The sequence below is a fragment of the Labrus bergylta genome, chromosome 20, assembly GCF_963930695.1.
Source record: "Labrus bergylta chromosome 20, fLabBer1.1, whole genome shotgun sequence".
In the NCBI taxonomy this organism is placed as follows: Eukaryota; Metazoa; Chordata; class Actinopteri; order Labriformes; family Labridae; genus Labrus; species Labrus bergylta.
The window spans coordinates 4,680,983-4,707,987 of NC_089214.1; the positions used below are offsets into that span (position 1 = coordinate 4,680,983).

The 27,005-nt window shown below is 40.4% G+C and overlaps 1 protein-coding gene across 2 annotated transcripts in view; it reads right to left on the reverse strand.

Moving 5' to 3' along the window:
- dpp6a (dipeptidyl-peptidase 6a) overlaps window positions 1-27,005 on the reverse strand; it is a 207,807-nt gene that overhangs the window by 169,491 nt on the left and 11,311 nt on the right. Inside the window, exon 1 of one of the 2 annotated variants that reach the window (XM_020645197.3) lies at window positions 14,171-14,356. The exons of the other annotated variant lie outside the window; for it this stretch is intronic. Coding sequence (XP_020500853.2) covers window positions 14,171-14,221 — 51 coding nt within the window. The 5' untranslated portion in view covers window positions 14,222-14,356. Of the gene's footprint in view, window positions 1-14,170; window positions 14,357-27,005 lie in introns of those variants that run through there. 2 annotated transcript variants of the gene reach the window in all.

The window sequence follows — 27,005 nt, forward strand, 5'->3', positions numbered from 1 at the left end:
CACCACCCTCCAGCCCTACATACTCATCACGTGACTGATAGCTGATAGACCAAAAGCTGAAGCTTTATGTTGCAAAATATTGAAGGGGTCCAGTTGTCTTTATTTTCAATTCACATTTGTTTTAACAGCATCAAGTAAAACGATAAATCTGTTCTTTGTTCTCCGTTTTTTAAAGGATCTGCACAGTGAATAAATCAGTCCTTGGAGCTGTAAACTTCTACAGACTGACTGCAGCAGCATTATGTGCTTCAGTTTTGATAACCTCAGCCTCAACCCTGCACACTTACACACTCTGGCAGCAGGAGGGAGTCATAATAAATCTCAAAAGAAATGCATCTGACTTCAATGAGGACACATTTCACCTCATCCTGACTCCACGCTCTCCCTTCCTCGCTTCCTTTTCATCGCTTCAGCCTGTTGCAAGCGCAGGTAACTGCTGCATCATCAGATGCTAAATGTTTACCCATCAAACCTGCGTTTCTCTGCCTTAATGAGCAGCCTGCTCGGAAAGGCGGGTTGAATCTTTTTGTGTTTCAATTTATAGAAGAAAAATGCAACTCTCCAGAGGTTGCTTCAAACATGCACGGTGTGATTGTGCCTCTCAGTGTTACATCTAATGTGTGGAGAAAGTGGCACACCGTGAGGCATTCAAGAGGCCTCCCAATTAATTCAAATGAATCCCCGGCACCCATATCATAATTAATAATATATGAGCTGCACAAGGAGAGGATGCATAAAGGGTAATTTAGCAGAGCAGAGCATTCTCTCAATGCACTGTGAGGTAATGTTCCTCTAATGTTTAGGGAATACACAACATTCCCCCCCTTCAACAGGTGCTTTTTCATTTTCTGTCTGGCTAGCTTTAATGATCTCATTAGAAAGCCACTCTAACAGGAGAACCGCCTTTAGCACCTCAGCTACACGACAGGGAGTAGAACAGCAGCGAGGCCGGGCATCTGTCTGATGTCACGCCTGTAACAGAAGCTGCTTACTTTCAAGACGGACAAGACAAGAGAGCGAGGAAGAAAGAAAGAAAAAAAAGGCTAATTGAATTCCCCGTGCATGGCCAGGAACAAAGCCCTCCCTCCCTTCAACGCTGCACGGAGACCAGAGAGAGAAAGCTAAGAAGCCTGTAAGAGTGAGTTGTACATCATTACCCAGAATTCTAGCCGGCAGTTTCCCCCCAACTTCCTCTGCCAGGAATCAAATAGCACAGATTAATCAAAGATGGCAAAAGGCAAAGAGACAATGGTCCAGATCGTAAAGCTTCTACAGCAGGAGAAGCTCAGAACACAACCCCCACTTTGAAGCAAAGCTTTTGGAGCCGTTTGAACTGCAAAATTCAACCACTGGTATTTAAAAAATGTGCCACGTGTTTGCATTTTATTTTAAGGTAGATCTCATTGTTTTGAAATAAGCTGATGATTGCAGAGAAAATAATTAACAATGGTGTCATTTTGGTACAGAAACATTGTGCAATCTAGACAATATGCAGGAGTGTGCTTTTAATGGTTGGTAATTAAAAACAAGAAATTACAAAATATTGGGAGCTTTATTTCTGCTTCTTGTATGTTTGGCGTTTCTCCATACTGTCATTTTAAGCTCAATATATGTGTGATTGGATGGTGTTTTGACAGATTTAAATGATTTGTCCTGAGATCAATAATGAAAGTTTGATTGAAAAGTGTAATCTGATCCAAATCTGAAAACACAGACAACCTGAAAGTCAGTAGAAGGGTAATACCAAGTGGAAACCCCAAACACATTCCAGCTGGAGGATTTCCAAATGCAAATTCACGACAGGATGATTTTTCATCTCGGCTCTTTTTTTTTTTTTCTCCCTCTGTGAGCGAGCTCGGTCGACTCTGCTGCCTTTTGGATTCTCAGTCAGAGTGAGAAAGATGTGTACCGGCCCGGTCGAAACAGAATGCGGCTAATCTTGGCTGATTTTCGGGCCCAATTGTTTTTCTTAGCTTTCGTTTTTAATAGGTTTCCAAACTCCCTCATCATGTTGGACTGCGTGGTCCAATTTGAAAGTCAGAAAATTGGCATTGCACCTTTTTATCCTCCCTCCATCTGCCTCTCTGTCTGTCACTGTGTAGCACTTGTTTGCCTCTTGCTATTTTTCACCTCCGTTCTCCTCGTGTTTACCTTGTCACACCGACTATTCCTGTATTACAATCAAACCTTTTAAATCTCTGTCCATACTACAAATCTTTTCTACAGTTCATCTAGGTATACAAATAATATCCGGTGCATGCATAAATACACTTGCAAAGATAATAATAACCGCAGTGATGTAGTGATTTCAGACAAATTGATTCTCCAAGACTCTAGCTTGCTCATTCTGCGCGCACACAGTCCGTCTGTGAAATGCAATTACATTCAATGCCACGAGTAAGTGGTGGAAACCAGCTTATCATGTCAGAGTCCTAACGAGGGGAACTGGGGGAAATCATCGTTAATGCCGAACGCAAACACTGAGTTTGTCTGCATGAGGAGGAAACATGCCTTCATGAGGAGAAAGGGCCTTTTATCTTTTTGCTAACAGAATGTTGAAACCCTCCCCGCTCACTGAAGGTGCAGATAGCACAGAAATGCAAAGACTTACACCTGATTCATCCTCCTTGACAGTCACAGGAGGAATGTGGTTTTAGACCAAGGACGGTACCAGAGCAAGGTTGGGCCAAGATCATCTTGTAATGTGAGGGATTTGCAGATCAGATCTGAGAACGTGCAGAGAAGCTCATACACTGGTGTCCCCATAAAACCAAACAGAATAGATTTTTAGGATTTAAATTTGATGGTGCCAGTACTTCCCAAATGAACAGCCAGTGAGAGAGAAGCAGAGAATGCGACTGAGCCACTGAGGGTTTTCCAAGTAACATCACTTGGGAAAACGTGCTTCTTGGGTTTGCAGTTAGCGAAAATACTAAAACCGACATTCTCTTTGAGGCATAGACAATCCATGTAAAATGTGTCCCAGGACGTTTTGTAATCTAGACTTGAGATGTTCCAGATCACATGTTACATGTTTACTCTGGCAATTAATAAGACCTTAAATTTAACGTATCATTTTGTATCTAGTTTACTTATCTGGTCCGAATTGATGTATTTCTACAGCATGTTACAGTCGGTGTCCCAAAAGAAATTCTACATCTGCCTCCAATTGAGATTTTGTTAGATGTTACACGATCACATGAGGTGTCACGGGTTCACTCTGGAAAACACAATACTCTCTAAAGTATCTTGTATCTTTATTTGCACATTTCTCAGATCAGAGAATAGAATATCTGGAGTCTCTCTTTAGCTGAGTGAGTCAACGCCATTTTTAAACTCCCGTGGTCTCAGCCGGCCTTCAAAGACACAGAAGCTGTATTTAGGACATGAAATATACTCATACATACTGTGAGCGCACTTCTCTGATAACAGACCACCAATTTAGCCTCTAATTTCAGTCTTGTCCATTTATTACGTGTAGTCTGCTTGTCCAGATCACTGCCAGAAACAGAAGCAGACCCAGCTCTCAGCCGGAGAGCATTATGTGATAAACTAAAGCCTCCTGATTTTTTAGTTAAAGCACCTTTTCCACAATCTAAATCACAATTGTTGTTAAGCTTAAAGAACAATGCTGATGTTTTAGACCATTAACTACAAATTGAATACCCAGTTAAATCTGTCCAATTTCCAAACTACGACATATGCATTTAGATTAATTTCCTTCCTTGCAGGCAGTTTCCATTAATTTCCGTGCAGGGAAAGAAAATCAACTTGCAGAGTTTAAGTGTGTTTGAGATGGGTAATCCATCACACTAAATGTTTCTCACCTTTATTTTTTTTTTTGGTCAAGGTTATAAAGTAATATAGCTGTAAGGAGGAAAACTTGCACCGTGATGTAGGAGCGTTCAAGTACAACCCAGAAAAACAGCAATGTGTGCGAAGGACACATTTGCATTGTTTACAGCATTCACAACAATCTTCTTTGCTGTTTTTCTGACAGCAAAGGATGCTTTGTGGGTGACTCAAATCTCTGGCATTTTTGAAGAATCCAACAAGTACATATTTCAAAGTGGTCCTTTCTTTTAAATGCAAGTAAAGAAGTCTTCATTTGTCCTCATGTTGAACTCAATATTTTGGTGTATTACTTGGTGGAAAATCCAAAAATGCAGGCTCAGACATGATGTTGCCCAAGTATCTGCTTGTTAGCAGCCAGACAGTAAAGTGTATGCAACAAGTATTGAGCGACCATCGTTAGTATAATTTTGTGTTAATAGTGGTGTCACACAATCTTTTTACTGCAGGGGGCTTTGGAAGCCTGTCGATGGCGGTTTTTAAATGCTGGAATTGCTGACTCAACCTAACGTTCAGTCAACCTAATGACAGGTTAAGAGCTGGAGCTGAGGTGGGTTTTAAGCCCCTGACCATAAGAAAATAAAAAAAAATGACATTGTACAATCTTAGTCTCGCATATTTTGTTGAGTTTGAAAGACCATTAGCTTCTGGTCTTTCAAACTTAACAATGTACATATGTGTCAAATCAGATGTGCAAATGTTTTACAAGGACAAAGTCTACCATCTAAATTAAAACACTTAATTATACCTAAGCCTTAAGCAAAATGATCCATTAAAAAGTCTGCTAAATTAGTAGGATAGAGGAAATATTATAGGCTGTCTTAACAAGGATAATTACATTTTCTACTGTGGTGGATCCTTTGGAAACCGTAGCCAATTTTAGAAGTAAATATTAATATAATCCAATTAAAAAAATAAGAAGATAGCTGGTAGTAAGGTAAAGTCTGAACAAGTGTCTGAACGATTCAATCCACTGGTGTGGTCCATAATGCATCAACAGAATATATCATTCTCCATCTTCATGACAGTATATTTTAAGTGAAAATGCTTTTTGCTTGGATTCACTCTTGAGTGCGCTTCATTAGTGTTCCATGAGCACACTTAGTTTCTCTATGATGAATAACTTCACATAAAAACAGAGAAGACCGAAAGTAACACGACTACTTGAAAGAGCCAAATTACGTTGTCCCTCATAAAAGACAAACATCGCAGCAATCAGACCTTAACAAGCCCGGGTCCTCCATCTCCAGACGCAAACAATGCAAGGATGGATTGGCCGCATGTTTGAAATATTCAGCTACTGTGTACTCATTATTTTGCCGGAGCACTCAGCATGGTGCAGCATGGCTAAGTGGTGATTGATTGCTTGGGGCCGGGGAGAGGGAGCAACAGAGAGTGAGACAGCATACTGTACGCACGAGGATGGAAGAAAAAAGGTTTTGGAATATCTCGAGGATTTCATGTGAGCGTATGAGGCAGTAAAAACAAAACACAGAACAACGTGATGCCACTGTAACTAAATAAATGCATTTATCTCAGTTGTGACAAGTACAATGCACAGAGTCACCCTGGGTTTACTTTCTACCACTATATGGGTTTGATTGCCAGAAGGAGTTAATTTGAATCTTCAACGTCCTTGAAAGGCTGGATTTTCACGCCAAAATATTACAATTACTCATCGTTTTCTCTGGCAGAGAGCAAATGAAATCATCATGGCAGGCTGAGAACCAAACTTGAAACCAAAACTGATAAATTCACTTCATTTTGATGTACTCTTCATGGCCAAATCTGGTAGTACTACTGGGTTCCAACAGCTATTTAGTTATTAAGGATTTTCATTTATATTTGTCTAGAGCAGATAACAAAGGGGATTTCCATTTTGCAAAATTACCACTTAAAAACCTCCAACTTGTTACAGAGATTTTGCACAGGTATTTATAGAGTTCAACAGCGTGCTTCCAAAAGTAAAAATCCCACAAATTACTTTTCTCCATGGCGGAAAACAATTATGCCCACAGTCTTGTACATTTGCCTTTTTCTCCATTTTCCAGTTGTTTATTTGCACCAAATCAAAGGTTTCACAGTCACAAGTAGTCGGGCAGCTGGTTGGCTTGGTTCCAGGATATAAAATATTGATATAAGGATTTTCTGAAATGTCAATGGAGGATTTGAATGGGGAAATTCACTTACAGAACCAGAGCTGCTGAAAAAGTGGGCGGTTAAGGTTGAGCTCTATTGACACAAATGTATTATTCATTTTTTCACGCCTTTTGAAACTTTTCTGTATGGATCATGGATCAACTGATCGGTTGAACTTCTACTCTATGCCCAATTATAGTCATTTTGTGCTTCTCACAATAAATGAACAAACAGGTGACCATTGACAATAGGAAGAGGACAATTAGACTTAAAGTAAGACTAAATTAAACTTTACAAACCGCCCCTCATGGTAAGATTTCGGCTCATATTGCTTCAGAGGCAGATACATTTTGCTATCTGCCAGCGGTTGCTCGATTGCTCGACAAACAAACGTAGCCAAAGGGGAAACACTCAGTGAGATGGATTCCAGCGAGCTTAATGAAATGCTGCTGTTGTGAGCTGTCACGGCTCAGAAACTGTGGCCCACATAAAGGTCGCTATGAATCAAGTCGCACAGTCCGAGCCACCTGCATTTATGATTCTGCAAAAAAACGCTGACCCCAATCAAGTCCATAAATATCCCAGAAAGTGTCCAAACACCTCCTCACAGGGACGAACATTCAGCTTCTCAGTAACTTGTCAGATTATGTGGCTTCAGGTAGTCCTATAACTTTATTTTGATGTTGTAACCGAGCAGTAACCTTCAGTGCTGAAAATTGAAGCCATTGCAGAAGTGCAAAATCAACTGCAGTTCCTCAAGTGTCCACCTAAGGCTGGCTGCAAAATACCAGGAAGTACTATTACACACCCAATATTAAAATGTCCAATGCTGACAACATGTTTACAGCCTGGTACAACAATTGTGTGAATTGCTCATCTTTATGGAAGGATGATTTTTTTTTCTCTATCCTTTTTGATTTTATGAAAGATGAGAGATATTCATAATAAGGGGCGTGGCTGATATGACAAATAGGCATGCTGAAGCTGTTTGGCCGGAGGCTTAAGCCCCGCCTCCGCTCCAGCTCTTCGCCTATTCCTAGGTTTACCAAAAGTTATTATGAGACAGCATTTTCAATATGGCGGACTTAGTGTCACAGCTGCCATCTTAAATAAAGTGCAACATCTAAGTTCTTCACATTTTAAGATTTACACATGGGATCCTATGCTTTCTACAAGACAGGACAGTGGACAGAGAAGATACCAGAGAGAGCGAGAGTGCGGAACGACATGTGGAAAAGGAGCCGCAGGCTAGACCTGAACCAGGGCCACCTGCCCGGAGGACCACAGTCTCCCCCACATGGGGTGCAACTCAACCGCCAGGCCACCAGTGCCCTGTGGGCTCTTCACATTAAATCAATTTGAACACGTTTCTGTTGTGTTTTGGGTGTGTGTCTGAAGAAACATTATGACATTTCAAATATGATTGGATGTGATTTTGAGTCTGAGAAATGAAGAACAAAAAATATTAGAATTATGAAAATATAGTGATAATAATATTTTTTAGGATTTCATAATTAGAAAGCACACAGGTTGTTCTGTTTAAAAACACATCTACCGTAGTTACAATTGTGCTTTTGAACACACACTCACACAGTCCAGCATTCATGTTCCTTTGATCACACAGCGACCTCCACATTCAATCTGAAATGTTTCTGTCTTCACGCCTTTCCCCAGCAGTCAGCCATTTTTCGCCCTATCTTCATACTCAGGCTGACTGCAGGTTGCTATGACACTCAGAACACGTCTTCAGGACGTCTACCTGGTTCCCGGGGCAATGACGAGAACATGCAAACATCTGAAGCTTAAACAGCTTAATGACTCTGCAGGTTTTATGAGGTGTGATGCCAATGATGTTTCCTCCTTGGTTGGTTGTGGGGTTCCTTTTTTGAAAAATCTATTCTGGGGCTTTTTATGCCTTTATTTAGAGACAGGGCAGTGGGTGTATAGAGTCAGAAAATCAGGGGGAGAGAGAGAGCGAGAGAGAGAGTTGGGAATGCCATTTAAGAAAGGAGCCACAGGCCATATTTGAATCCAGGTTGTTGCTTCTTTCTAGGGTTACAATATAAAAGAATTTGGTGTGGTGAGCTCTGGATTTTTACACTACTGGAGACAGCTGAGAGGGTTTGGTTGAAGAGCTTTTCACCCATGGTGGCCTCTTTGACAAAAACACAAGACCTCTCCAGGAGAACAATCCTGAAGCCGAGTGCCAGAGTTATCACACAAACAGCAGAGCAAACCCTGGATTTTCACCGAGCTTAACACTTCTCTGATCAACAACAGAGCTAAAGGACGCAGGATGAAGCACCTACTTCCTGATTGTCACTTCTTCAGTTGACCGCTGATGAGATCAAATGCAAAGCCAGACCTGTATCCCCAGTACACATCGGCGTCGATGTCATTGAATGTCGGCGCACCTGATAATGTCCACTGCAACCCCTGATGCTGTTTGATACCTTTGAAAACGTCCTAATGCAGCAACAACACTGTCAAAGAGCCATGTGTGTAATGCTGATTCACTTCCTACAAGACAGCTGGTAACTGGTGCACAGATACCAGATGTGTGTAAAATCAAAATGCAGCAAGCTTTACACGGTAATCAATAAGGCAGCGTTCATGCAGAGGTGGACAAACAGCGCTGGGATTTCTCTTCTTCTTCTTCTTCACATGGTTTGAAATGGACAGGCATGAGAACAAGTGAAGTGGGCTATTGACATAACCCCTACAAGTCAGCCTGCAGGCATGATGTGAGTATTGAAAAGGCATTAACTGTGCAGTGGAGCACCAAACCATGCAGGGTGGCCCTCCATCCAAAGGCACGCCGCAGCCTGAAGGCAACACGCATGCAGCTGTTGAGGACGGCCAACAGCTGTTTAAGAAACAAAACGGTAACTTTCATTCAGTATGTAAGCAGGACAACATCTGGTTAGCTTCTGACTCAGAGGTAAAAGTGACAGGCAGCAGATTGGACCGATCTTTAATAAAAGTGACAAAAGCGTATAACTGTCTGTCTGGTGGAATAATGTTAGCTATAAAACATCAACAGGGTCGCGCGCTTGTGACGGGGTTAGTGCTGTCGCCTAGGGCTGGGCGATATGGACCAAAACTCATATCTTGATATTGATTAGCTGAATATATGGATATGTATTTTATTAACAGTGAAAACACGTGGAAAATAAACTACCTGTTTGTGAATTTAAAAAGTTATATTATAAAATAAAAATGTTCCTTAAGTACAATAAAAGAGAGAGAGGAGGAGCAGGGTTAAGAGGAAGAGACAGTCATCATCAGTGAGATGAGAAAAAGGTGATCTGGCACCTCGAGAACGTTATTTTAATGCAACTTAAACTATATCGATATTAACGATATTGTCTTACCCTACATCTTGTTTGAAAATATATCGATATATCTTAAAAATTCGATATATTTCCCAGCCCCACTGTCGCCTCACAGCAAGAGGGTTCCTCGTTCAACGGAGAACCAGAAATTAGTAGAAATAGGCAATTTATATGTTGTGTCACATCAGTTTAATGCTGGCGAGTTAGAATACCTAACAGCTGATTTAGAGAAGAATTTTTTAACCTGTTGGAAAACTTATGATCCAATTTCATGATCAAACATGAGAGTAAATGTTTGCCTGGTAGGTGTCTTAATTCAAAATAAGTAAAGAAAAAAACATCAGAATTGGAAAAAGGTTTATTACACCTTTTGCCAAATGACAGCTAGGAAAATATTAGCAAATAATGGGAATTTTATAAAAGATGCATAGGTCAACAAATTGTAAAAGAAAAGCTAAAGTACAAAAATGAAAAAAAGTTGGTTTAAGGAAATTCATTAATTAGGATTTGTATAAATATGCTCATCATTATTGGCCTTAAAAATCCAGCATCACTTCTGCATTATTCATGTGACCGTTTGGAGTCGTTAGTGTTAAAGCTTGGTGACTGTGTTTTGGTAGGATGTGATGACTTCATTGCCCTGTCATGTTGCAGATTCTTGCTGAAATATTCAAAAGCATGATAATAAAAATAACTCTGAGGCGTACGTCCAAACAGTGACCTTTTAATACTTCTGAAGTCAAATTAAATTAAATGTTTTTTTATCATGCAGCCTCACAGACTTTGGAGTTAATAAGACATCGGAAGCCCTCGGTGGAGGACAGCCAATGTTTACTCCAAACTGAGAACTCAAAACAGCCTCAAATATAATAACCATGACAACGGGACTCTTTCCCGTTTGTCTTTTAAATGCCTCTTATCTTTCTTTTTTTAGGGAGCGATAAATTGTTCAGTTCCTGATATATTTATATATTTTGTTTTTTATATTTCAGCTCAGAGAAACAAATCATTAGTTGTACAACAACACCGCCAACTGCGTCCTTGAAGAGGATGTTTGCTGTTTCAGAAAACAATTAGATGCAAACAGAGTGAAAGAGCAGCTGAATGAGTGTCTGAGCGGTATAATGACGGTCCCGCTGTCAGGAAAATGCAGGTATCACGCATACAGTCTTAACGACCCTGTAAAGCAAGTAAATAGTGAGACCTGTAGCCCTCGGCACGGTTCAAAAGTAATCTGATCGGACTAAAGCTGGATCAAATATTGAAAAAGAGATGGTCAAATCATCAACGTTCAGGTTATCCAATTTTGGTTTTACTGTGGATTAAACCTCTACTTTTAATGTTCAAATACTTTGAGTTGGATTGGAATATTAAATCTAAAAAGATCGGGATAATTGTGTTCAAATCAGAGGGGGTCGATTCAGACTGGTTGATAGTTTAAGAATCTTCAGATAAAGTTGAACAAAACAAAATTTTTACAAAGATGTGGATACTTAAGACATTTAAACATATTTGCTCTTGAGTTGCTTAATTTATTCCATGACATTAAAGGTGTTGGAGACATAACATTTGGGACATTTGAATATCCCTTGGGATCAATAAAGTATCTATCTATCTATCTATCTATCTATCTATCTAACAGGTCAGGCAATAGAATACAGATATCTCCTATTAAATATTCCCAAAAATATGTTAATATCAAACATAAAATATTAAATTAAAATAAACTTTCGGAAGCTCTCATTTTGTATGGATTTTGGCGCCCCTTGTGTGCAAAGTATGTAATCCTATTTGATGAAGTGGCAATCCAGTTCATCAAATCCAGATCATTCTTATCCAGATTGAACCTTCAGCCGGACCCTGTTACATTTTTCTGTCTTTAGCCCCTCAGGCATCTCAAAGCAGACTTGGTTAGCTCCAATTTCCTGCACATGCACACAACACCTCCGGGGTGTTTCTGGCATCCATTTTTACCTGATACACTCGCAGACAGATTCCCCGATGGGCAACAACAACAATGTCCGACCAACCGTTACATTTGTTGGTCAGAAATCACGCTGTGCAGATTCCTCCCTGTTAGTGAGAGGGCTCCCCCGCTGATTCACCACAGTTAGCGCCCGTCCCGTGTGTACATGCTCATCATGCAGGAAGCAATCACTTGGTGCAATAAACCTGTCACTGGGAAGCCAAATTACATTGTCTGCTTTGCTCACATGTACTTTCCTTGTTTCCAGCTGCTGCATTCCTCCTGGTCAATAAATCAAACAGTGAACGTAGCGATACAAGGAAATAAACACATGAACAAGGCGGCGGAAAGAATCAATCTATATTCATATGCACAAGAAAAAAGAAATGAATGAGAGCTTCTCTCTGCTGAAGAGCTTAGAGAGCCACAACAAGGCCTGGATCAGTTTTTAGAAAATAATTGTGTACTTTTCAATTAAGAGGCTAAAATAGACCAACAAATGTCAAGAGTCAGGCAGCAGACTTCCCTCAGAGATGACGCCATGGCAGAATTTATAGAAGGCATAATGTAGTTTCCATTTGCAGAAGCATCTGTGGTCTTTTAAGGAGCAGTTTGAATGATTATGGGTCTGTGTTTGTCTTCTCATCTCTGCCCAAAAAAATATGCATATTAGCCTCTTTACTGAGTGTAAAAGAAAATCTGGATTTGTGCAAAAACAAAAATACTAAAAATTATATATTTTCATATAGTACAAGCCAAGAGAATAGTTCTGTACACAATGGGCTGTAAAACCAGAATGTGACACTTTGTCATGTGTAGGGACTTGAGAACCACTCTTACTCTTTGATTGAGAGGTACTATTAGCAGAATTCATTTTCCTTTCATAGACCCATGGTAGCTGCTTATTCCTGCTTCCAGACTTTGTGCTAAGCTAAGATAATCAACCAAATAGAAGTCCATCATTAAAAGGCACTCAAGTCTCATTAACCTCTTCTTCTCCCTCACAATAAGTACCGTAGCCATTTCTCCTACTCCCAAATGCTTTAAAGCTCCTGTGAGAAACAGTTTTCCGTATTTTGGCGCCCCATGTGGGCAAGGCGTTGTTTACTGATTTTGTCCTGTACATGTGCAAGTAGTTGCAGTTGTTTTATTTTGCTTTTTGGACAAAAATCTAATCTTGCTCTCCTTTAATTTTAAAAGTATTTGCTTTGGGAAATGTAAACAAAGTCTATCTCAGCTGCATGAAGGTTGCTGCTTCGTCTGACACCTAACCTGAAGAAGACGTGTCAGGAATTAAAAATAACTGAATCAAAATAATCAATCCCATCGCTGACGGTCTTGTTTGCTTTTGTTGATCATAAGGAGGCATTAATTTAAATTTCAGTTTGTTTCATCATAAGCCAAAAAAGTCCTCAAGGACCTTTCAACACATCAGTCTCATGTTGATCATAAGATACAAGTCTGCTGGTCTAGAATTTCTGGAAAACGTGTAAAAGAGTTTTTTGACTCAACCAGAACTAGGGGGGCATGTGCTATTATACACTCAGTCCTATTGGCTACTGTTAACGCCAACCCAATAAACCCAACAAATCCTTCCTTAGCTTACTGTCCCAAAATGAAGAGCAGGCAGCACTCTGCATGCTGTAATCATCGGAGCTTTGAGGGTAAAATCTGCTGTGTTCACATCTTCATTAAAGAAATGAAAATAAAGAAACTGAAGAATGGTAACAACTATAAAAGAGCCCGAGGGGTTCCACCAGCTTCACCTCTGCTGTTGGGACAGCTTCAGACCTTTGTGTGTTTCCATATTCAAAAACTTGTAAATGTAAATGGAACTGCCGTGCAATTAATTGAAATGAAAATATTCACTTGATATCTCACTTGGCACAAACCACTTCCTGAATTGGAAATTGACCAAAATCCTCTCGACAAACACGGCTGTTTACTTTTCATTACGCAGGGATGAAAAGAGATAAAAACACCCTCCGCAGATCTGCACACAAAACAAGGCCAAGGGGAGTGTAGGAGATGGTCTTCATCAGAGGAACCATTTAGAAAAGCCTGAGTCCACACACAGCTGTGCCCCACATCTTCTTAAATGGCCTGGAGAGTATGCAGAGCACGCCTTATCCAGCTATAAATAAAGCGACCATGGGGCAAATCAAAAGATTAACATCAAACCGAACTGCCCAGGAACAAAGTTGGTCAGAAGATCAGAGTGGTTCCTACATTTGAAACATCAGCAGAGGGGTCTTCAGGCATGAAATAGGTATTGACGCATATTGAACTATAATATTCAATAAATTGAATAATCAAAAGGCTTTAAAAGTCATGACTCTGCTCTTTAATATCTAAAAGAGTCCCACAGGACATTTACTATTCACTCCTCTCATACATACATACATCCACAAAGCAGCCTGCAGCGGGGTAATATATCCTGCACCTCACAGCTTTAGATGCAGTGAAATATTAATGGGACCCTCCTTGGGCTAAAGGTTACCTCTGCCCTCAGAAGCTTCAAGAGGAAAAGCCAAAACTCAGCAGTCATTATCGGAGCCATAAAAAACGGGACCAAACTTTCAAACTCTTTTAACTGAGGTACACCTCCACGCAGGGTCCGTGGAGTCGGCTGTTGTCACAAACAGGGAGGGGACACGTGAAATCAAAAAAAGGGCGTGAAGTATCTGAAGCCACCCCAGCGGGATAAAAAACAGATGCAAGAGCCAAATGCAAACGTGAAATGCGCTAATTTACTACGCGCCCGTCGTGCGTCACAGCGCGTCTGGATGGAGGAAACGGGACACTTCATAGAGATAGCAATCACAAACGAAATCATTAAGTCGGCGTCATGCAATGTGTGCCAACAAGCAAACCTTACCATGACGTTGCCCTGCATCTTTGCAGTCTCAATCAGATTCTTTTCCTTCATTTTTGGTGTTCTCCGCGGCTCCCCGGTCTGCCTCCGAAAGACACAATTTGTAGACTTTTAGATAGCTTCTGTCAGCTCTCACAGTCCCTCCCCGCCACTTCCAAGCTAGACCCCTAAGGTAGTGAGCCAGTTCATAAATGGGTGGGCTTACAACCCAGCGGATTGATTGAAAAAAAGGAAAACAACACGGGCTCTCCTCGGTGTAGAGTAGGAAATGCGCAGCAACAAAAATCACACAGGAGTGGGGAAATAACTCAGAATAAGGACAGTGCGGGTTTTATCCGATTTTTATTTAGTTTTTTTTTTTATCAACAGCAAAGAATCCTAAATCCCTCTTCCTTACAACGATTTAGGGAATGGGCAGTCTGTGTTGTTGCTGCTGCTGTTGCTGCTGCTGCAAGGTGTCATTTAAACAGTGATGAGCAGCACGTGCACTGATGATGGCTGCACTGTTTGTAACCTGCAAGGAAAAAAGAGCTGGCTCTGCTTTTACATTTAAGTGAATGAAGGTCATGATGAGCATGAAAAAAACTTGCTTTCATGGACTTAAGATGTGCAGATATCATAAATCTTACCGCTTTGTCTTTTCTTAATAATGGAGACTTTTATTATGAAGGATATAAAACCTTAGAAGGTCACTATTGAGATGAATTAAACATCAGGAGCCCCTGAGGAGCTTCATCACTGCTTATTGTAAATTTTCTTGACTCACTAGAAAATTTAATTTTACCTCATTCAAAGCCAGTTAACTCCAAAACTTTCACAATGTGGTCCTGAAACATGATAACGTTCCACTTGGAGAGGTCACAAGATTGTCTACAGGTTAGGAAATAAGGCAAAACATTTTTCTCCCACGCACACACTTGTGTTTAAGTGTTCCTTTAATCATTGGTATATATCAAGAAAATACTGTTCAATTCATCCTCTTCAGGCTGCAAATAATTCAGAGCAAACAAGAAAAAGCCTGGGCTTGCACTACAGTAAAGAAAAGTTAGGGTCTAATTATCGGGAAGCAAATCGACTCCGAGTGTAAATCGCTGCTTTAGGTTGTTCTGAAAAGCTCCCCAAAAACGCCTTAGAAGAGCCAGCCTGCTTTAAAGTTTTGTATCATGGCTTAGAGGGGTTCTTTTGAGAGAACAGAAATCTACCATTCCTCATTATTTGAAGAAGTACGTCAAATAGGAAACAGAACAAAAAAGCTTTCTGTCTTAAATTGGATTTCAGAAGTGTTGCTGCATCCGACTCCAGCTTGAGATTTGTGAAGATTTTGGCTCCACTTATTGACTGTATCAAACAGAAAAGAAACTCAGGTGCAACAAAGTATGACTTGGTTTTTTGTTGGGTCCGTCGTGAGTGTAGTTTCATGTCAAGTTAATTAATGTAAGACGTAAAATTACATCCCTTAACTGCAACTACAAAAATGACCGATTTGTCATCAGCCGATATCGGCCTATAAGGAATTCTGCAGTAGCATTTAGGTCATTATAAAAATATTAAAGAGTATAACTCATGCAGAAAACAATGCAGGGGATGCTTCAGCTTTAGTTTTCATTAAATAAGACTCCGACTCCATAGTTTAAAATACTCTCAGCATTATCTGCAGCTCATATAGCTCATAAGCATCACAGCTAAGCAGATGGCACATTAGGCAAGGCGAAGTGAGTCTATTTATACAGCACATTTTAGCAACAAGGCAATTCAAAGAGCTTCATACAAGACATCAAACGCATCACGACAAGGATAAAGAGACATTCAAAGACATTTTGAATTAAACACACCAACTTTTTTTTTTAAATCCTTCATGTATGTGAACTTACGTCACACGTCGAATAAAACAACAAAGCCTCATTTATAAGACAGAAAATGAATCGAGCTTTAAATTGTTCCAAATCATATCAGGAGACATAACAACACGTTGTGCTTTTTGCCCCATATCTTGACTGAACATCCATTATGTAACAACTCCGTCTCTGACATGTTTTTCCACTTGCTTTTGAAAAATAATAAGTTGGCTCAAAAGACACACATCATCTAAAACATGAAGATAGCAGTTAACACTTTTGTTTCAATCCTCAAAGCTTCAGATTTGATGTTACCTCTCTAAAATAGAGGCGCAGAATTGTAATGACTCTGAGGTTCATTAGGCACCAGGTAAAAGCTTATTGATTTCCATTATTGACGTCAATAACAAATCAGAAAAGAGACAGACACAAATGGGAACTGGTTACATAGATGTTATTGCATTTAGACAGTTAGGATGTGTGTTTTTTGACCTTAAATATCACTCTTTCTTACAGTATTCCAAAAAAAAAAAAAAAACACCCACTGAAGACCTGAGCCCACTGTATGATCTGCCTCCAACATGAAGGCTGCCTTAGTTCTCACTCTCCCTCAAGCTTTATGAATCAATATCAGACTCAAAGCGTATCTTCAGACTCTCTCTCTGTTTACTGTACTGCATTAAAAAAAAAACAAGCGGACACACTGATGATGCAGCCAGACAGCTGCGTGTCCGAAACGGTTCACAGAAAGAAGGTGTCTCCAGCAGAGACGAGCAAACAGCATGTCTCACATAGCAATCTCATCTGAAAGTGCCTGGTATTAATTAAGGCTGTCAAAACAACCTAATGGGGCCGTCGGGCTCCCTCGACTCCAGCTGGACTGCTGACACAGGGAGAACACAGAAAATAGGTAGCTGGCTCGGCTTCTTCATTACTGTGTCTGCAGTTTTTTATCCCAATTTCCTTCATAACTTCCCCCCGTCGAGCTACACACTGTCAGAGGCACGCTTTAAGGATAACACTTAATTTTTTAACTTGCAGCATTAACTCCTGTAAAGTTTGAATCTATTGAAGTGGGGGTTGTGCGAGGCGCTTATGAATAGTCAGTGTACTGTGTAACCTACACTACATGGCCGTCAGCGGGGGCCTCTGTTTTGAGATGCCAGCAGGAGTATGAACACAAAAAAACTGAGCCAATTACTGTTGTAAAAGATCTACTTTAACCACTTAATAAATCCCTCCTTTAAAAAAAAAAAAACTTTATTGGTGTATCCGATAAATATTTCATGTTTTTACTGCTTCACCTTGACGTCAGATAGCTCTTTCATCCAGCATGAAGTTTTGTAACCATGAACTGCCAGCATTCCTTTGCTCAGGTTTGTAAAAGAAGAACTAATGAAAGAGAAGAATAACGAGTGATGATGACAGGAAAGTGGTGGAGACTAGAGGATGATTTACATTTTGCTACAGAACCCCTACACAGCGGCATAGCTTAGCTACAGTGTTGGTCTTGTTCCCCTCTTCCAAACAGATGCTATGCTAACAGGCATCTACCATACAAACACTGATAGCTCACACAACCCCTCTTCAAATAATCTGAAATATTTTGTGTTTATGTAACAAGCATGGCAAGTAAATTCCCCTTGACCAAACAAACTGGCCTGCACTACATCGATATGAAATACAGCATGTTGCTTATCCCCCGACAAGACGCGTCATGCCAAGTTGGACCTCATCACATTAGAGGTGTGTGCGTCCAACGTGTAGCGACATCTGTAACAACGATATTGGCAGGACAGAAGCACACAGCTGCCGCCTGATGTTCAGGCTCTCATGAAAATGTCTGGTCAGAGACGGGTAAGTGCTACAACACCGTAAAGCTCCACACACACAAAAAAAAAAAAGGCAGCCGACTGTCTGAGAGCAAACAGCAGCCAAAACTGTGAAGCTGCACGAGTGCTCTGCTAGGGAGGAAAAATCTGCTGCTGTGTGGACAGCTGCTGCCCCCCCTCCAATATGGACAGCTGCAATACACTGCTGGCAGGGGTGAACTGCGGATTTACATAGATGGCGCAGGAAAAAAATTGAAATCTCAGTAATTGTCGATATTATTACGTCGTCACATAAGATTGTCATATCCAAATGGTCTTTACACTTTTTAATCTGCTGCTGTGCCAGAGTTAATTTCTGCATGCTGTTGATACACACATTCTTACAATTAACTTGTGTGGAGAGCAGATGTGTTCAATTATCATGCATGTAAGGTGGTACAGGTTAGAATAAAGAGCGGGAAAGGCCATGTTGGAGTGGTCTGGAGAGATTTAACCTGTCCTATATATAGCCAAAACTCACCAAATGCAAAGTGTCAAACTCCAGCTTTTCATGGTGATGCATGTATGTGGACGCATCCACTCGGCAGATGTTCAAGGTAAGGAATGGTGTAACAACTACATGCAAAGTTGAGAGTTTGACATACAGTAAGCAATGAAAGCAAGTCTTGTTATCTGTACACGGGTTTACGAGGCATCTTACCAAAATGTTTGTCTATCACTTCACCAGGATCTGTAATGTTCACTCTCCTGCATTATGATAATCTGAAATCGATCATATTTCAAATCCAAATAACGTAAAAGACAATTCTAAACATGAAGAAAATATCGTATTTTTCCATCACCTTAAAGCTCCCGTGAGGAACTTTAGGTTTGGCGCCCCCTGTGGACAAAGCAGCACCTCTTATGCTTTTGCTGATTTTCTCCTGTACATGTGTGAATGGTGTGGACTGAAGAAACAAAAACTACTAAAAAAAATGTCATCCTGCTTAAACCAGTCAAACATATCTGTGAATCTTAACTTTTTTTTAAATGTAAAGAAAATCTGTTGTTAATCTCATCTACCACCTATACCCTATATACCCTACTGCAGAGTTTATAGGCATAAAAAACAACTATACAGAAATAATTAATCTTATTACTGATGATCTCTTTTGATTTCATAGATCATAAAGATGCATCAGTTCTTATTTCAGTCTGTTTCATAACCAGCTAGAAACTACTCACAGGAGCTGTAAGAAGAATCAATCAATCATTATTTGTATAGCGCCGTTTCTTAACAAGTGGTATCTCGAGGCATTTTACAAAAGAGCACTCATTGTTAAGAAAAATGGGATGGGGGGAGAAAAGAAAAAGATACAGGTAGGATTTCTCTTTTGTATTTTAAGACTCCATAGAGAAGTCTTTGTAACCTCGTTGTTCATGTAGAGTATCTATACTATAACAATGTGTGTGTGTTTGTGAGTATATACTGTTCTGTTTTGTCGGGCTGGATGAGTTCCAATGCACCAGTCTTTGTCGAGGTGGGAAGCCTTATAAAACAAAAGTGATTAAAACTTGCTCAAAATCCAGCATTGATTGGCCTGGATCCCCAGTGGAGGGAGTCCAAAGAACAAGCCTCACTCTGGTGACGGCAGTCATCCAGCACGATAAACTCAACCGAGACCTTTGCAGGACAAAATCAATGGTTTCATTATCAACTTAATTACTTGATGCCGTGATATCCTCTGCACTGCTGTCGTCTGCCGTTATAATGACAGACTGAGAGATACTGGACTTGTTTCAGAGAGATATAAAACTACTGTTTGCAATATCACCATCAAACTAAATCGAATCTAGAAGACTGTCACTGAAAGCCTCTCCTGATACAGCTGCAATGTCTTTAACTGGATTGTATTGGATCAAGACAGAAAGAAGTTTAAACGTGGCTCGTGGTTTTAGCTGAAGGTTAAAAGAGGTAAGTGGTTAGCGGATCAAAGGTATCGTCAAAAAATGAAGCCATTACCGAACGGCAGGAAGGAAACTTTTCAGTACAAACACGATTTGCATCTCTCACATCTTCCCTGTTAGTTTCTCTCAAAGACACCGGGTGCACTTCTCTGCTCTGCTGGTGGGGAGCTCCATAATCTAGATAAGAGGTTTTTCTGCTGACCTTCCCCGCCCCAGACTGTCAGCGCGACAGATCGTTACCATCGCTAATGAATTCAGGAGCGGGAAAAAAGTAGCGCACAGGCATGTACGGTGCACATTAATCTTGGGAGCCTCCACGCGGGAGGTCTATTAGTGGTATCACTTCCACATACACAGCTACAAAGATCGGAAACAAATGTGGTGTTAAATTGATTAATGCCTGTATGTTTGGTGGTATATGTGTGTTTTAGGATCATCTATAGGAAAGCAGTTTAAGATTTTTTATCTTATGCAAATGCTGAACCATGTTTCCAGGTGGAAAGCACTCAGATCCTTAAATTCAGATTTCTACAGCTCTGCAAATGCACTCAGCCTAACACACCATAATAAAATATGACATGCAGTAAATTGCAAACTGTAGCACTTCTTTATAGTCCATCCCTCCACAGCAGCACATTGCAAGTAAGAGACAGAAAAGTTGCTGTAATTATTTTTCAACTTAAGGGCGTCTTTTACCCTCCTCCACCCCATCACGGCGCGAGTAAGCACTTCTGAATATTAATGGAACAGTTGCCTTGAACAGCAGGCGTTTGTCAGGAACTTGGATCAGATTCATCACTTTAACCTGCTCTGCTCCGCTCGGGGGACGGATGATGAGTTCCCGCAGCACAGCAGCTGGCTGCGGCTTCTCGACTCACACTTGAGCGGTTCAAAAGGATGAGAACGCGAGTGTAAAGTAAAAGTACAGGAGAGGAAAATTATGCAGGCAAACAAACTTTTTTTTTTTTTAAAGTAACAGTTCACAGTTTTAACAGTTCACTACTCTCTCCTTGATTGATTTGATACTAATGTGACCCAGTCAGTTTGATTAAAGAACGTGCTGCTTTAGAGAGGTCAGATAGGTCTTTTATTCTTCCCTTTTACAAAAGTGATATACTACATCATGAACAGATTGTTGTCATATGTTATATATAATGCCCACAAGCTTATGAATTAAGCTAATGACAAGTTCATTGACCTTAGCCAAAGTCCAAAGCATTTGGTTTTAGGTAAGTAAAGTAAGTTAGTTAGATAGACAAGCTAACACTTGTAGCTCATGTTAAGGTTGATAAACATGTTTTAACCCATTTGTCATTCTTTTTTCTTCTGTTTTTAGTTTTGGAAAGGCTTAAAAGGTAAAACTCTTTGAGGATTATTCACTTTATTGACCTGCCAGGCCGAGTTACTGTTTTTATGTTAACTATGATTGGACTTTTGCTTTAGGACAGGGGCATAGCCAACAGTCCATTACAGTGCTGATCAAAAGTTTCATCAGGTGATTAATATTTATGCTTTCTCAGCAGTTTCAGTTCAAATCCTTCCTCGCAGGCACATCACACAAAGTCAGAGTGTGTGAAAACACAACTCGTCTGTTCTCACAGATAGTAAACACATTTCCTGTTGGACTGTTAGTATCTCAGCTTCATCAACATTTACATGCATGTCCCACTCTTCTGTCAACAGACTGTAAAACGATTAGACCTGGCTACTCAGTAATGCTAACAACCATTAAGGTTGACTGATGGCTCTGTGGATCTGGTGCTTCCTTCGCACATGACTGAGTGGCTCATGTTTATCCATCAGGGACGTGCAAGCCCGCACAGCGCCATGGCGTGATTGACTGATCTGCAGAATCTATCCACAATCCATGTTTGTCTTTCGTCAAATGGTTGGTTTTAAATGGAAAACCAATAATAATACAAGGGACCCAATAATGGGATTAAGGTCAACGACCTCTATAGGACAGTCAAGTCTTGTACTCCCCACTGGGTACATTTATACACTGAGGTGTCAACATGTTCATTAAAGAAAGGGCCCTAAGTAGAACAAAAGCCATCAACAGTCCTCTGCATAAGGCTGACCAGTGCTCACTACAGTAAGATAGGACATGCCCAGCTCAGGTATTACCAACATTTCTTGGATGGAAACATCTACCAGAGTTCTCTGTGAAGCACTTGTTAATCTGTCTCTGGCAGGTGGTATTTACGATGTGACTAGCAGGTCTCCCAGAGGTCAAAAAGAAACTATTTTTACTGTTATATATTGGGAATAGAGGGATCACACGCCCGATGTACAGAAGATGTAGTCCTGACCCATGGCCTCCTTTCACCGTAGGTCATTCCCCACTCTCTCTCCCCAGTTTCTCCACTGTCCTGTCCTATCCAAACAAATAAATGAAAGCTCTAAAAGTTACATATGAAACTAACGTAACTTTAAAAGTCATGCTTAGTGAAGTCTGTATGCAAAACAACAAGTAGATAACTTTCAGAATGCTTTATTTGAAGAGTGCCGATCAACCATTTCTGATGCAATCTTTGGGGGTGGGGGATTGTCCTCCAATATCTAAATAACCTCTCAAATATGATTATTGGCATTGCTGGATTGGCTGGAAAGACAAGTGTCTTTGGAGTGACTTTGTAGTCACTCTTCTTTTTTTTTATGATTCAATATATCCTCTTCAGGGGTTATTATGCAATCAAATCATTGTTAGTGTCAACCGGCAGCTCTGTCTTTTTCTATTAAATATTCTGTCCTTTCATGATGCTTCACTTGTGTTGCATCAGATTACATCTTCAGCTCCCCCCTCCGACATTAAGATATATTGCAGAATTAACTCACTTAAATAAAACAACAGTTCCTTATCACATTGTCATGATAAATTATTACATGTGCGTTTTTAAACTATATCAGTGAATATTGAAACGTGCCTGTAAAGCCTCCTTTCTGACATCTTTGAAATTTGTGTTGCTTTGGATCAAGCTGCGTTCAGACATGCTTCAGGAAAAGGCTGTCTTTCATTACCAGTCAAGGCCTGTGGATGCAGGACATCTTGTGTGTACGCCCATTTAGGAAGATTAACTACAGGAATATGCTTTACTGTCTGATAACGGGAGAGTCATATCACATTGCCCAAGGTGGTTTCTGGGGCAACAGCGTGCCCATCAATCAGCTGAGTGTAATCTCAGTACAAATCGTTGTCAGCATGCAAATTAGTGTCACATTTCACACGCTGCCTGTGTGTACACAGCAAAGAAATTGGAAAACGTCTGGTAAATAACACAATAAAACTGGATCTGTGCTGTGCATGTAAAGAAAGCGGCTGTGTGCAGCGTGCGCATCAGATGTGTGACGGCAGTGCTGAGATATGACATCAAACTGAAATGGGAGTTAGCAGGGGAAATAAATCTTTGCACTTAAGTCAAAATGGTCAACGTCACAAAGCAACACATCTCCTTCCAATAAACCCAACTGACAGTCAAAGCAGGCATATCGTAGTTATTTATTCCTGATACCTGGGGGTTGCTGTGCAATACAATTTTCATGTCTGTCCGTAGGGTTTAGTTATTTAATTTTGTATAGAACTGTCATGCCCACACTACGACTTTGACAAATCTGAAATAAACAAGATAAAACATGTTAATTTATGGGACGACAGAAATGTTGTCAGAGTTCTAAGAATGGCTGGATGACCATTCTCCTTTTTCTGCTTTGGGTTGAAAAGCCTGGGAACAATAGACCCCTGCTGCAATCCCTGTTCATAGATGGGACAAGGGTTAAACTATGAAGCTAAAACTGGTCAAATACAGTTTTTTCAAACCTTGAGTCTGCCATGATAGTTATTATCAAGCTGGTTTATATAAGACTACAGTTTCTTACATTGTTTGTTTTTTTATTAATAATTTGAAAAAAGCTGATGTAACATCATAACAGACAGCAGAGAAGGAGAAAAGAGAAAACACTTTGAAAACTAACAATGCAGTCACTGGACTTTCCATGAACGTGTGTCTGCTTCAAACCAACACAACAGTCTGTTCTGCTGTGGACTGTACTGATCTGAGGGATGTTTTACGCAATCTTTTCAATTTATCGGTTACTTTGGTTGGCGGAAGGGGCGTGGCGTCATTTCTGCAGCTCCTCCAGCCAGCTTCCTTCTGAGCATGTCTTGGCTCCTAATGACATCATCAGTACAATAAGTCAGCACTCTTCGCAGGGGGTCTTTTGGCTTCACTTTTTGTACAACGAAAGGAGACAGTCTTGTTGTCCATATTAATGACCAGTCATTGGGGTGAACACGTCAGCCAATGCAGCACAAGCACCCACTTTAAAAACATGTACATCTTTTTACAGTACAAACAGTGAAGCCTCGATTGACACATATGTTCCCATATTAAATTAAATATGGTCCTCTTTTCAGTGTCACTTACCAACTTCTGTCTCAAACATCCAGCACACTTCAGCATTTTTGAAAATGATGCTGTGGGTGGAGATAACTAAGCCCCAGGGGTAAAGTTAAACTTTAAGAGGTAGCCTACAACTTTTAAACCACAGCTCTCTGATGCCCCAACACGCTCATAAAGACATATATTAACTTTATCATTATGAGAAAAGTTAATGATGCAAGAAAATTAATCCCTGAGGCACCAGCTTTCTGAGGAAGACCATGCAACAGAGTGCTCACTTGTATGCACTACAGGTCTATTCCTCCATACACTAAACCAGGTTAGCATAAAGAACACCGCTGAGCAGGCTGATTTTAAGACTCTGCACCTGCACATCTGTCCCACTTTCTGCCGTCTTCCACAGCCTGCTGCTCATTTTAGATTTGTAGCGTCTCTGGAGGCACAAAATCCCATTAAGTGAGACTAAAACAAACAGGCAGCGAGGTGAGGCTCAGCAGTGGTGAAATTTCAGAAAGTGTGACGCTGTTGTTAAACTTTAATGACGGCTCAAGTTTTGAATCAAGTTGAGAAGATGGTTAATGGCTTTCACTGACAGTCCCCTTATCCCTCTGATTCCTTGTCATTCCACCACAAAACCGCCCATCATTACTGGCCGACAGTGAACAGCGTTGGCCCTTTTGCTCTTTATCCACCTGTATTAATGTGCCAGCGTGTGTGTAGATGTTTTGGCTTCACAGAATAGATCTGTGTTTGCGTGCCTCCCCGGGATGATTTACAAAGCATTGATTTGGCGGCCTGAAGACTGGAGCACAATAAAACCGTTGTTTATGTTCAGGCGGCGAGTGTTCATTGTCAAGGGGAACAGCATCGTGTTTTAGGGCGATGTAGAGCACCATGGGACTTAACACCACAAATCATCTCTTTTTAACTGCAAGAGACGCGGCGACAGATGAAGCCTGCAAGATCAGTTATACTCCAGCTTTTTGCAATAAGTCAATAAAATCACCTCTGCTGGTTGTATGAAAATGGGCCGTGGCAGGGCCGCGCTATACATTTCAATAAAGGCTGCAGATTGGAACTGCAGCCAGACAAGGACAGAGCTCAGAAAACAATATATATATAAAAGTCAGGGCCGAGCCAGCAGAGTGCCAAGCAATCAGGCCAAATAGGGCTAAATGGCTGCCTAGGTTCAAATGATTATGTGCAGCACATACAAAGGGGTTTCAATTCACTTTTAAAGGGGGTAATGAAAATCCCTGCACTATTAAAGTGCCAATTTAAGCGCATACGCTGACAACAAATCTCTTTTAACACAATTCCTACTCATAGTTTATCTAATAAAGTAACAAACACACACATTCCATTGAAGTGTTTTTGGAAAAAAGATGCTGTTGACTAAAAAGAGTCTTTTGATGGAGCCCCACCAAAACAAAAAAACCGCCAAAGCACAAGGGTGCTCCGTTAATTTGAACCAGAAAACTAAGCCCCTTCAATGTGCACCACACCTTAAAATTGGAGGGTTCAAAACATGCAAGGCTTCAGCCGATCACATTCAAAGCATGTACAAAGCTAATATGCTTTCAGCTGAAATTAAGTGAGGTGGCTCTAATTAAAGGATTTGACCAGAAGGATTCTTTGTTGTTCGGTATACTTCAGTGTGCAGAGGCAACGCATGAGGAACCAGGAGCTAACACAAGGTCTTCCAAGAGCTTACTGCTGGAAGGCTGAGCTTTGGAGGGGGGATATAAAGCATATTTTAAAGACCTAGATATTCTCTGGAACACTCTTATAATGATAATGAGGACGAGGAGGAATTATGGCATCAACAAAAATGGTTCGGTGTAATGGGTAAGTGTGGAAAGGTCTTCCAGCTTTGTGAAGAGCCCTTCTGGTCCTTGAAGAGGATACTTGAGGCTCTCAGAACTCCAAAGCCAAGAGCAGAAATAGCTTCAATGGAACGATATCAAATGGTTTCATTTCTTCTACCTATACTAGACTGTAAAAGTCACTTTGATCAATAACAATAAACCAGCCATTCTAGGAATTGAAATAACACAAATGATCTCTAAATGCCACGTTTCTTAGGCGGCCTTTATGGATTTTCTTTTTAAATTACAAAGCCAAGACATTCAACATTTACTTAATTCTAAAACGTCTTGAAACAAGGCCTTTTAAAAGCAGCAAAGACTTTTTGTTTCAGAGGAAAATGTCCTTGATCTACACACTGGATTACTTTCAGTAGCCTCATGAAACCAGCCCACACATTTCAATAAGATGAGTTTAGCCCGGGAAGGCCTTAGTGTGCTTTTGCTTAATAAACTAAAGGCAGAGTTATGGATCTCATGGGCAGAAATGCTGTGATTTAGCTGCCAAACTTTAAGGTTATAGGAGAAATCCACCCACACATTCGACTTACATTGTCCTGCTATTTGAGATACAGTATCCCACAATGCAAATGTTCAAATCAGTTGAACTGGACCATGAAAAAGACAGCTTTTTACGCTTCAAAATTGGTATAACTCTGTTCAAAACATGTCCAGACCTGATTTTCTATAAATGAGAAAAGTCCTGGAGTTGTCAGAACTAAGACAGAATGATTTACAGAACATATAGATATATATAGATAGATTTTCTGTCCACTTAAAAACCCTTAATTCTGGAAATTTCTCTCCAACTTTCTATAACTTTCTTTCGCTACACCTTCAGTGCTCATTCTCAATGACAACCAATACACTGTCATGATGACATGTCGATGTGTTTACAGAGCGACACTTTCCAGAAGATGGAGCAATTGTTTTAAATGTCTGTCACGATGTGTAACTGT